The sequence below is a fragment of the Aythya ferina genome (genome assembly GCF_964211825.1).
Source record: "Aythya ferina genome assembly, chromosome: 3".
NCBI lineage: Eukaryota > Metazoa > Chordata > Aves > Anseriformes > Anatidae > Aythya > Aythya ferina.
In genome coordinates, this window is record NC_140298.1 from 103592188 (window position 1) to 103605548 (window position 13361).

Genomic DNA, 13361 nt, shown 5'->3' on the forward strand with positions numbered 1-13361 from the left:
TAATTACGTGCCTACAACACCTAATTAGTTAACACATTTAGCATGTAGGGAATTCAGATCTCAGTTTAACCTGATTTTTAGTACAACTAAAATCCTCAACTAGATAAGGATTTAAGCCAACCAAACTGATGATGTTGACAGGAAAAAGTTTAATCTACAAGCTAGTTATTGCATATTTCTAGTATTTTTGTATATTGTTGTAATATTCTGCATATTCATATTCCTGTAAATCTGTATTTCTTCTCTTAAAGCCATTTTCAGTTTTTCTTCAGACTCCTAAACAGTTTTGTCTAATATTTTCCCATAAACACATTATTCACTATTGCTACGAGTTTAACACATCAATAAACAAAAGGTATTATGTCAATTCAAATCCTAACTACCTTTTTGAAAGAACCTTTTATCGTTTAAAACAGAAGAAACAGTTATAGCCAGAATCACATTCTGGCACTGCTAAAGGAAATGATCCCTAAGCAATGTGTATAAGCAATCGCCTGTATTCACTAAATTTATTAGGTGGAATATCTATCAGTATCTACACATAAATGAAGTTTTTAAGACACTTCTAATTTAACAGTTCTCCTTCAGATCAAAATATTTCTTTAAACAGTCAAGAACAAGTCATACTTTCTGCATGCATTAAGAGTTAGTTTAGAAAGTCCTCTTTTCTGTGTATAAAAAATATATGGAAAAGCAGTCTAATATTTAGACTGTTTTTATTAAAGCGTGAACTGTTTGAAAGAGATGCACATTAATCCAAATCATTCTTTATAAAAAGCACTCTGAAGAGTAAGTAATGCAATAGCTTTAGGGATATTGTCATCATGTAAGTGAATTAAAACTGTACTTAAACTGACACATTTTTCAGCCTTAGTGGTTTTGTTAAAGATGCTTAAAGAACATTAGTCAGAAAAGTATTTGCCATGCAAAAGCTAAAAGCAGCTTGTCAAAACAAACCTCAAGGCTAGTAATGAGCATTAGTTTACAGACAGCCCAGCATGAAGTGCCAGTATGACAGCTTCTGAAATGACTCTAAAAAGTGCGTAATTCACAGAAAGTGGCTGTACCTGTCTTTGTCTGTTTAACCCAGACTTACACGGCTTTGAGGAGGAACAAAACAGAATGAGAAGAAACAACAGCTTAAAGTGACATCAACAAGACTGAATATACAGGTGACATGCTTTCAGGGAAACAGAGGAAATCAGCGTTAGGACAGAAAGGTACCATACAGGGATACTTTCATAACGTGATGGAACTTTTAGGACAGACCTTCATATTACCCATTTAGGATATGCTACAGAAGACCATTTTCCCACGAGCAGACTACTCTGTTTTGGACTTGTAAAACAGCACAGCATTTGCTTGCATAAGAGTTTTACACTGTATTTCCGATGGAAAATCTTGCTGTTAAACACATTCTCCTGTCAAGATCACATTATACTACCTGCATTTCAAATCTTTGAAACCTTCTACTTAAGCATGCAAAATAAAAAAAAAAAAATCCCACCACCCATAGCACTTAAAAGTTACTGCTAATAACAAATAGCAAGAGTAATGAGTAAATATTCAAAACACAACAATGCCACAAAAGCGTAATGTTCATTCATGCTCAAACTTTAGAAAAGCAATTCCCGTTTCTTAAAGGGTCTTCTATATTTATCTACAGTGCATGCACTGGGCCACGTTAGCTTTCAACCAAAGAACGCACACTACATTTTAAGGTATTACTCATTCTATGCAGCATGAAAAATGTATTGAAACAACATAATTATATTGCAACAAGCTGTATCCTAACAAGCCATAATTAACAATGCAAACTGAAACAGCCAACTAGGATTATTACGGATAACCACTTCTAAAGGTAGCTTGGTTTCTAATATAAGAGGGGACACTATGGGTAAGACTCCAGCTCAGTGAGAAATTCTTTAGAAGAGCATTGTAGAAGTTTTTGCAGCTCCTGTCAGAAATCAACTTTTGTATAGTATAGTAAATACATTAAAAAAAAAAAACAAAAACAAAAACAAAAACATATAGTTTATATTGGTAAAGTCAAGTCAGCAGAAGTGCATGTTTGCCTCTGTCCTGGTTTTAGCTGGAATAGAATTAACTGTCTCCCTAGTAGCTGGTGTGGTGCTGTGCTTTGGATTTAAGAGAAGAATGATGCTGGTAGCACCCGGGTGGCTGAGCTGTGGCAGAGCAGTGCTCGCACTGCCTAGGGCTATTCTGCTCCTCACTGCCCTGCCAGCGAGTACCTGGGGGGGCACCAGGAGCTGGGGGGCACATGGCCAGGACAGGTGGCCCAGGCTGGCCAAAGGGGTGTCCCACACCACTTGGTGTCATGCTCAGCAACAGAACTGGGGTAAAAAAGAAGTAAGAGAGGGATGTTCAGAGTGATGCCATTTGTCTTTCCACGAAACCGTTCCACGCACTGAGCCCCGCTGGCCAGGCAGTGGCTGACACCTGCCTGCCAAGGGGAAGAAGTGAACGGGTTCCCTGGTTTGTTGGCTTGCACAGGCAGCTTCTGCTTGCCCCAGTAAGCTGTCTGTGTGTCAACCCATGAGTTCTTCCACTTTAACCTCTCCGATTCTCTCCCCATAGCACCTGGGGAAAGCGAGCAAGAAACTGGGTGGCACTGAGCTGCCTGCTGGGGCCAACCCACAGCAGCCTCCAGCACAGATGGGCAGAGGCTGCTATCTCCAATCAATAAAGAAATTAGGTATGACTTAAAGCGGATACCCTAAAATTTGCAATGCATCTACATTTTGATACAACTACATAGACGGTATTAGTAAACTTAATGGTTTGACATCTATGTAAAGAATAATAAACTATGGTCTAAGATAAACAAGTTTTAATCAAAAAAATCCAAATACAGATGGTAGCACAAGTCAGATTATTTATACACAATTGACTGTTCTCAAGGTATTTCTGATTTTCATTAAGCTAACCTAGATTTATGTTGATTTTACAAGATAATGATTAAGATTTGAAACTTTAGAACAACGGGAGGGGCCTTAACATACATACAATCCTCAGCACAGCTCTGTCAGCTCATGCAAGGAATAGCATGATGATCTGTATAAAAAGTGATACTCCTGAAGTTTCTGTTTCTTTCTCTGTAAGATTAAAAATAATGATTAATTCTGTTTTACACAGAAGTAAAATCGCAGTATTTCTGCCTTCTTTCCAGATTTCTCCAAGTCATTTCTGATTCTGCATGTCTTGTTTTCAGTCATCAAATCAGTTACACACCTTGGTGCTCATTAACTATTTTACACAGTTGCCCTTTAAAAAAAAAAAGGTTATTTCATTACTTCACATACACCAATCCATTTGTTAAGACACAAGGAAAAAACATCTTTTATCTAGTGGCAGTGATCCATCAGTTGAGAGCTACCTAACTAGCTGGGTAAAATTATTGTACCTACCACCTATGGATAATTGCAGTACCTCAAAAAAAAAAAAAAAAAAAAAAAGTGTAATACTGTTTCCTTTTAACTGTGCTTTCAATAAAGCACTGACAAGATGCAAAAGGACTGGGAGACATGGGACAAGAAGATACTGAGATAAGTAATCAAACATGGGGAAGACATCAGCTTCTCCAAAAAATACACTACAAGAAAACATTACCTCAAAGTCATCCCTTCACCCAAGGTACCTGATGACCTGGGAAAGAGAACTTTAGGGTAAATTCTCCATTGCATTTCCATAATTGCTAAAGGAAGGTTATGTGGAATTAAAAACAGCAGTTCTGGGGTCTGTGTTTTTCTTTTTTTTTCCCCCTTTTCATTATACAATGAGAATACTTTTTTGTAACAATTTACTAGAAGAAAAAAAACAAACAAAACACCACCACTGAGATCTAACTATAACTGTTGCCAAGAACTATTGGCAGCAATAATTAAGAAAAAGATTAAATTGTGTTAACCTCTTTGGTATTGGATTTTCCACCGATTCCCAGTTAGAATTAAGACAGAAATCCATAAAGAAGACACCTTTGTGCAAATACTTACAATAAAACAAAAACAAATCGTGGAAAAGGCAGATGTCAGCATTCTGACTCAAGAATAAACTTATTACCTGTAATTTTACTTTTAGTTTATTTCCATGAAACGTTGCTTTATACTGTGTTAACTGCAATCACAGAATAACAGAATTGTAGGTGTTGGAAGGGACCTCCAGAGACCATCGGGTCCAACCCCCCTGCCACAGCAGGTTCCCTAGAGCAGGCTGCCCAGGCAGGCGTCCAGACGGGCCTTGAATATCTCCAGAGAAGGAGACCCCACAGCCTCCCTGGGCAGCCTGTCCCAGTGCTCCGTCACCCTCACCGTGAAGAAGTTCTTCCGCATGTTGGTGCGGAACTGCCTGGGCTCCATTTTGTGGCCATTGCCCCTTGTCCTGTCCCCACAGACCACTGAGAAGAGGTTGGCCAAATCCCTCTGTCTCCCACACCTCAGGTATTTATACACATTGAGGAGATCCCCTCTCTGTCTTCTCCAGGCTGAACAGACCCAGGTCTCTCAGCCTCTCCTCATAGTGAAGATATGAGGATATGAAGATATGAAGATACTGGGCCTCTCCTCCAGGCCCCGTATCATCTTTGTGGCCCTCCACTGGACAACAGCTTTATGCCACCAGCTGAAGTAGGGCTCAGGTGACAGAGCTGACTGAAACAAGAAGCACACAGCTAGAATCTAAGTCACAACTGACCAAGTCCATTCTCCGGTCTGTTTAGCTACCACAATACTCACGAGAGCTACTGAGAAAGGTAAGGGAAAAACTACAGGGAAAAATGTACTACATCTTAGAAGTGAAATATTAGCTCTTAAATTCATTCACGAACTACATTAGTTTTCAACTACTCTATTTGCCCACCAAAGCCACTGATGCAGTGTTAGTGAACTGCAGTTAAGATTAATGCAGACTCATTACTGCTGAAAAAGCAATGAGATGCTAAAATTTCCACACCACATGACTACTCGTTTACCATTGAGGGGTCTGTGGGTGAAGCAAGCCCCTCATCAGCATCCTCCTTGATAACATCCTAACAACAACAAAATATTACGGTTTGGGTAAAATAATCAAGGGCTAAACGAAAAATATGAAGTAAACAATGAATGAGAATGATCTCATAACAGTACAGAAACGACACACACATTTGTTTTTCATTAGTGATTAAAGAAAAGATTTCAAAACCTTTTGATAGTTTTGCTCAACGTATCAATATCCTAAAATTAGAGCAATTGACAAGTGAGGTTTTTACTGACTTTTTTTAAAGCTTTCTTTAGTTCTTAATTCCATTTGAACACTCATCTGTCAGTAAAATAAATACCGTTAATAGGAATTTATTCTATAGGAAGCTAGAAAAGTCTGTTCATTCTTCCCTTTCAATGGATAAAGCTGAATTATACTTACTTATAAAATCATGCTGTATCTAATGCACACTTAAGATTAAATGTATTTTGTTCCACTTGAATATTTAAAACTTTGCTTTTAACTTTGGCCTTCCAATTTGTAACATTCTTTACAACATCAAGGGACATCTTTTGCCTTCTTCAGATATCACAGAATTCGTATTAGTAAATTTGAATATAAATTTACCAGCAGCATTCTTTTTCTTACAACATGCTGTATCAATTTATTATAGCACAGTTGACATGTTTATTGACATATTTTCCTGCCAATACTACAGGTCTTGATACCTGGATGTCAGAATTAGTTTTTACCTTTAAGTAATTTGTAAAGTTAAAACAAAATACATTTTAAATTGCACATTAATAACACCTTTGCTTATACTATTTATAAGATAGAGCTTGCAGTTGTCTAACACCCAATCATCATTAGTAACCTTCATTCGCATTACCCACTATATTTATTGTTTAGGTTAGTATTTGAATTATCCTTCAAAATACTTACTAGGCCATTGTTCTGATCTCTGGACAAACTCGTTTTTAGTGGTGGACGTGAGATGAGATGAGAACTGCCAGGGTAATACCTTGGCATGTAAAGATATGGGGCAAAGAATGGCTATGGAAAAAAAAATAAAAATGTAACAAAAAAGGGACAAACAATTACACAAATCAAAATGTAATAATAAAATAAAACTTATTTCAACAAAGCACATCCTGTAGTTGAGTTTAACTAAGTGAAAAGAGCAATTATTAACAGCTTTCTTTACTTTTTGCATTTAATAGAAATCAGTCAAAAGCACTGGAGAGAGTTTTCCAAAACCCCTCAGCAACTGACCCCCCTCTATTCCCTTCAATGGCAGTGGGTGCTCTGGCATGGGCTGCTGGAAGAACAGAACTGGACACTAACATCTGATTTGAAAATGTGAAAAGGATTTACACTTAGGATATTTTCACTAATCTCTGAGCTACTGAAATCGAAATTAGATTCTCAGTGAAATTCAGAATGTTTCACAGGGCAAAATAATTATACACAAAAAATTGGATACGTAAAAGCATCACTAGAGCTTCCCCTGCTTATGATAATCAATCTGGAGTGTTGTTGTTTTTTTTTTTTTTTTTTTTCCTTCTTCTACATATAATAGACTTTAACATTATAGCAGAAAATATTTAGGCTTTGTTTAGTTAGGAATATGCCTGTGTGTGTTGTTCAATACAAATACCATTTTAAAGTAAAATGTTAATTATCATAAAACAAGTATCAGAAATATTTTTAAAAAACAGAAACATTTTGTTTCCCACAAATACAACCTAACTCTAATCACACTTCTTGTAACCAGGTACCTTTTTATCCCTTTTTACTAACAAACTTCAAGAAAACATACACTATCCAAGTTTTAACAGTGTATCAGTGTAAGGGGTCCAAATGAGGACTCAGGCTATAAATAAAGTCACTTCTAAGAGATACAGGGATCTCAAAACTACAAACACACCTCCTTTTGAATAAAGCACTCCAATCCTTGAAGTGCTGAAATTAATTGTATGAACACGTTTCCTGAAATCCACTCGCTACCCACTGGCATGTGATAAAAATACGTGTGCATTTGAGAATTTGGTAATGCATTTAAGAAGTGCTTCCCTAATATTGTTAAAATTTTGTTATCTGTGAATTTGACCTAGGTTTTGAAATAAAGACCTTAATTTCCTTATCAATTTTCAGTGGAAAAAAAGAATCTTCAAACTTGAGGATAAGCAGAATTATAGAGCCTATAATTGGAAGGCCCGTCTGGATGCCTAGCTGGGCAGCCTGCTCTAGGGAACCTATATTGCTATTCATTCATTGCCCAGTTCCTTAAAAAGTTTTCAAAATATATTTTCCATACATAACATTTTAAAATTGTATTATCCAGCTATTTAACAACAAAAAAACACATAGTATTTTGTTTGTGTTTCTGCACATGACAAGATTCTGAGTAGTCTACTAGACCAAATTCACTGTAGTCTAAATAATTTTATGACTTGATGGCCAATCTACGAGGGAGGAGTAAAATATACTGAAGTATTCCACTTTGGATTTATCAATAAGGACAAAAAACAAACAAGCAAAGAATTCTGCGTTCAGAAGCAGCTGTAAATGAATGGAATTCCTGTGTACAACAGTTAGATGGCATATGCTACAACTCTGAATAATTATGACAAAATACAAACTGTTCCCTGTTCTTAGCTGCAAGAGGTAGGCTTTGGACTCACCTGTATACAATTACCACAAAAATTTCATATGCTCTTCCAGCATACAAAGTTAAGATGATATGCATTGTAATCATTAGTCTAACTGTGGGAATGTGTTTTTGTGTGATTTTTAGTTTTACTTGGATAGGTAAGAGAAACAGTATCTAGGCTTTGCCATACATTTACTGGCTGGTACAGAATGATTCAGAAAATACAGATTTAAATTTATTTCACTGTCATAAGGCACATTCTATGGTATGTCATGGAAATAAAATCATTTTCAAAAAAAGTTTATGTTACTTCTTAAATAATTAAATGCCTCAGTTTTCCATTAACAGCTTAAACCACGTGGAAAACCCACAAGGCATGAGAGGCTTAATTATTATACTGCATCCAAGTGCCTAGCTCTCACAGCAAAGACTATCCTCTGAAACATCGTCAGCACCTGCTTGTTGGTTGCGAGTCATCAAGCTACAAAGCAATGAAAAAAAAAATTCCAATAAGGCAATTACACCATCATTTTTTCACAATTTCTATTTATGCTTTGTGCCCACTTCAGCTGCTTCACTGCTTCCAAACTGTGGAATCAATTCTCCAATATAAGCCTAAACTCTGCAGTCTCAAAGTATGATAATACAGATATCATGAAAATGTGAGATAAGTATAAATCCATGTTGGGCATTAACCACTGCAGAGCTGTTCTCCAAGTCTGCACACAGCCTATGAAGCATAAGCCTGGCCAAGATACCAAAGAACTTGCCGCTGTTCTGAAAAAAATAAAATAAAATTCCCCCATAAAGCCTAGATCCTGCTCAGGAAAATCCTGATTAGACCTGCCTACTGCTCTGACCTCTCCCACAGGAATCAGGATGTCAACAACGGTTTATGAAAGCAGCAATTTTGGGAAGCTGAACTTGAGTCCAACTTGTTGCCAGGGAGCTAGAGAGTAATCTGTACACCTCGATCACAGGCCAGTACTGAGAGCCAGAGGGCCAAGTTGAAGAGCTGCTGAACTGGACTGTAATCCTTCCTTTACAGCAATGCACACAGAGAAAGGGGCTTTACATCAAGAACAAGGAGATTATGTGACTGGACGTTCAAGAACCGTAACACAAGAACATCTGAAGAAAACAGCAGAAACATACATAATAATAGTAATAATAAAAAGTATTTCCTGAAAATAAGCAACCTGAGCTTCTCCCAAGAGTTCAATGTTTGTTTATTTTTTTCTCCCTAAGGACAAATGATTGCTTACAGACAACAAGACAGGAACCATTTGCTGTTCAGAAAAAAGGCAATGCATCTATACCAAGAACTTAAGAGCACTTTGCCATAAAATTCAGGCATTTCCAGAGCAGTATTTGACTCCATTGTGTTTTGGCATACAAGTACCCAAGACCTCTCTTAGATACTTCTACTATACTACTGGGGAGAGCCAATTCTTCTATTACTGTTGTTTTATTAAATACTATTCTTACAAAAACCTGAGAAGTGAAATGCCATTTAAAATCCTGAAGAAAACTGCCTTTTAGTCTAAGTTTTCTACTATTATGAAGTTCTCCTCATTTATTTCAGTATACAGCGTTCATGACAGCGTAACTCCATAGAAGAAAGTAATAAATGTGTGTGTCAATATTTGAAAGTGTGAACCACTAAAAATGATTATATCCTGGAAGAACAGTATAAAAACCCAGAGACAGGCCAAAACAGAAACATTTTAGTCTTAAGTAGGCAGAAAGGTAAAATAAATAAATAAATAAACAAACATACCTTTAAGTCCATATATGCACGTAATAAAAATGAACATGTAAACTGTTTGTAAGAACAGCTATGACTCTCTAATAATTGGTTTTGTAGTGATTATTAGAGGCATAAAAACACACAAGTTTCAGTTGTGTATTACCACACACTGTTAACCTTGTCATGTACAGTAACACAGACAAAAACAGGACTTCCAATTAAATGCTCACTTTAAGAAAGCTGAGTTACTATCAAGAGGAAGATTCATGGGATAAGCATTGATCAGTACTGGACTACTTCAAAGAATGTGTCGCCGTAAGTTATTTTCAACAAAACAGCATATATGCTCAATATAGTATTAAAATAAGAATAATTTTAGAACAGATAAAAGGTTCTGTGCTACACGTACCCTTTTCTACCTTACTAACACTGATTTAGATAACGTTTTTTTTCCAGATTATTAGCTTGAACATAACCTACTATCAAACGGTGTTTGTTAAAGCTAAGGGCATTTCTTATATATAGAAGCAAGCCATGAATTACATCAGCTTTCTGATTTTCTTTTTCCCTGATAGCATTACAAAAAAGAAGAAAAAAAAAAAAAAAAATACTGAATACATTCCACAAAAATAGAAAGCAACGAATTGTGGAATGTGCTCAGAGTTTAAACAAATATAAACAAAATCACCCTAAATAGATCAGTACTACAAATTTTAACATAAAACGCAACTAAAAAAGCATTCTTATTAGCTGTTGTCTCATCTAATAAGCAGATATATACCTCAGCAACTTGGAACAATGTTTAAAATAGCTCATCTTACATTGTTTAGATTAAATCCCACTATAACTACATTGTTTATATTAAATCCCACAATACAGTGAAGTATTGCAACTTTCAAGTGAGCTGTGCACAGGACTATGTTTTCTAATGCCCACAAAGAACTAAAAAAAATGTATGGTTTATGTAATTTATTTTAATTCTTTTAAACTAGTGCAACTTTGGTTACAGGAAAAGATCCCAAAATAAGAGACAAAGGGAAGGCAGATGTCTAGATATATTCTTGTGATGTAGTTCCTCACATGAGTTTCTGTATGTTTTAACTTGTCACCAAGAAAAAGCCAGAATCTCTTCTAAATACTGTAAGCAAGTATAGGACTGCACAGTTCACTACTCACGAAGTAATAAATAAATAAATATCTACAGCATCCTACCGAGTCACGTCTAAAAACAATTTGACCTTTTTTCCCCTTGCGTATTTTGTTTTTCTAATGCAATTTAATTTACCACATTTCTCAATGATACTACAATGACTGAATATTACTGTGAAGTTTACCAACTTTGGGGCTTTCGAACAAAACTCCATTTCCAAATATAATTTGCATGGTCTTTTAAATATTTTAGAGACTACATCTGCAATATTACCAGATGAAATGAAAAGAAAGCGAGTTGGTTCTCAATTATTTACCCGATTGTAGAATGGATGCTGAGGTCCTGTCATACCACTATAGTAACTGCTATGAGGCTGGGGTGATAAAACTCCGCTGTTGAAGGGTCCGTTGAACGAGGTTGTAGAAGAACAAGCTGATGAAGGCTGGCTGAACAGAGATGTTGCTCTGGCAGGTGCCTCATGTAGAGGCAATGTGGGATAAGGAAGTCCTCCTATATTCATTTGATCCCTTGCAGCACGAACATCTGAAATAGAAAAAGGAATGAGATTTAGACAATGAATTGTGTCCAGGTCTGGGCCCCCTGCTAGAGATGTGGACAATCCGGAAGGAGTCTGAGGCCAGAAGGCTACCAAGATGATGAAAGGACTGGAGTACCTCTCCTTTGAGGAGAGGCTGAGAGCTGGGACTGCTCTGCCCAGAGAAGAGGAAGCTCAGGGGGGATCTTATCCATATCTATCAATACCTGAAGGGAGCATGCAAAGAGGACAGAGCCAGACTTTCAGTGGAGCCCAGTGCCGAGACAAGGGGCAATGGTCACAAACTGGAACACAGGATGTTCTGTTTGAACACCAGGAAACACTTCTTTACTATGCAGGCAATAGAGAATTGGCACAGAAACCATACCTGAATTCAGATCCCACTTAGGATACTGTCATACCAAGAATTCATAAGGATCCTGCTTTAAAGATCTAGTTTTCTCTAAAACTTTGGCATCTCTAAACAAGTGGACATGTTAGGATGCCTCAGCCTTACTCCAGACCCAACAGCAATCCCTAAGCAGTGCCATACTGTAGGTCACAGCAGTTCACTTCAGCAGCAAGTAGTCACTGAACAGAGCATTTCTGCATACCAGCACATACCTCGATCTGATTTCATTTTTGAGACTACAAGCTGGTTAACAGTAACTCGTGAAACAGATAGCGTATAACTAATGATACTTGCTCTAGGAATAGTTTTTCTACTAATATTGTGTAATACAAAGACAGCGTGTGCTGTTTTTCCATGACTGCTAAAGCTATCTTTGACTACCACTAGCACCTTGCCCCCTTTAAAGAGATGCTTTGGTCTTGTATGATTTGGCCTTTACAGAAAATCTATAGTGAAACTGAACAGCTCGGTTCTGAAGTCAAGGTCAGATGACAGGAACGTCTGATTTGATGAACAACTCAGTATTCTCTGTAATATGCAAAGCAGCTCCACCTAAAATAAAAAGAAATGATGAAACTGTCACTTTCCGTTTATTTGAACACATACTCACCTGCAATGATTTCTCGTAGCTTGGGGTCTAAGTTGACAGTACATGGCAAAAATGTTCTTACATCACGTGCTACAAGAACAGGTGTTCGGGAAGATAAAAATACTTCAAAGTTCCTTATATCTCCATCAATTTCAAGCAGAGGTTCAACATCTTTAGTCGTTGGGATATTCTTTGAAATTCTGGTTGAAAAAATATAGATAAGTAATAAACAAACCACATTGGAGTCTGACTTTCATAGTGAAATGCTATAGAAAAAAGACTGTTCCGTACAGTTGCAACTGTTCTCCTGTTTGCTGGAAAATGAAAAGAATCCATAAAAACCTGCACTGTCTTCAGAAAGAACAGTTTAACATTTTCTATTATGAAAAAAAAAATATCAAATTTTTAAGTAGTCTGATCTAACTGCAAGGTTCAGAGAAATCTCAGAGAAGCCATACAGAAGACTAAAATCAGATCAGGAATTTATAGATCAGTAAAATCAAATCCAAAGTAAGGGCAAGTTAGCATGCGTCAGCATTAACCTCAAACATTTATTCAAACTAATAAATAAATTAGGAATTCCATAGTTAAAATTCTAACTTTTAAACTAATATCTCTTTCAACAGGAAGGGTCAGGCATCTTAGACGTTAATCAGAACCCAACAGTGAATGATTTCATAGTAGAAGAGAGGAAAAGAGAGTACCTGCTTTTAAATTATTCACCTTCTTAAAGAGGCAAGAAGTCACATGTATACAATAACAGAGGAGAACAACAAAATAGTCAGACGTGATCAATATGATGGACTCTTGATGTATTACAATTACTGTCAAGGAATGGAGGTGGGGTTATGGTTTATTTTTTTTTTTTGTAAGCACTAATATAAAGGACAGTTTTATGGAGAAGCAAGGATAGGTTTTTAATTTTTCTTTCTTTTTAGGCCAACATAACACAACAATTCTGAACGAAGTCTATCATCAGCTGAATTATTGTATTTCACATTTTGTTAGCTTTTTAAAAACAAAGATCTTCTTTCATCTTTATTTTAGGTCCCCTATAAAGGGTACTACTTTATGTACCATGGGATTATTCCAGAAATAACAATGGCAGATTTACACAGAATATTTAGTATTAAGAGAAATAAAGGAACTGAGGATCAGTGCTAGATGTTTGAAGTAAGTACAACTCTTTTACATGAAAAATGTATTTTAACCGTGTGCTAATCCCTCACTCTAATCTTTTAGCATAGTACAAGACTGTACTAAAAGTAAAATTAACGCATTCCTGTCAATTTTACTAG

The 13361-nt window shown here is 36.5% G+C and overlaps 1 protein-coding gene across 4 annotated transcripts in view; it reads right to left on the reverse strand.

The window, feature by feature from the left end:
• The window catches only part of KIDINS220 (kinase D interacting substrate 220), a 71196-nt gene that overhangs the window by 9234 nt on the left and 48601 nt on the right, over positions 1 to 13361 (reverse strand). Inside the window, exons 23-27 of one of the 4 annotated variants that reach the window (XM_084513615.1) lie at positions 12085 to 12263; positions 10844 to 11070; positions 5917 to 6027; positions 4988 to 5044; positions 1068 to 1100 (exon numbers count right to left, since the gene is read on the reverse strand). In XM_084513615.1, coding sequence (XP_084369741.1) covers positions 1068 to 1100; positions 4988 to 5044; positions 5917 to 6027; positions 10844 to 11070; positions 12085 to 12263 — 607 coding nt within the window. The remainder of the gene's footprint in view (positions 1 to 1067; positions 1101 to 4987; positions 5045 to 5916; positions 6028 to 10843; positions 11071 to 12084; positions 12264 to 13361) is intronic. The other 3 variants (XM_084513616.1, XM_084513617.1, XM_084513618.1) reach the window with 3 other exon arrangements.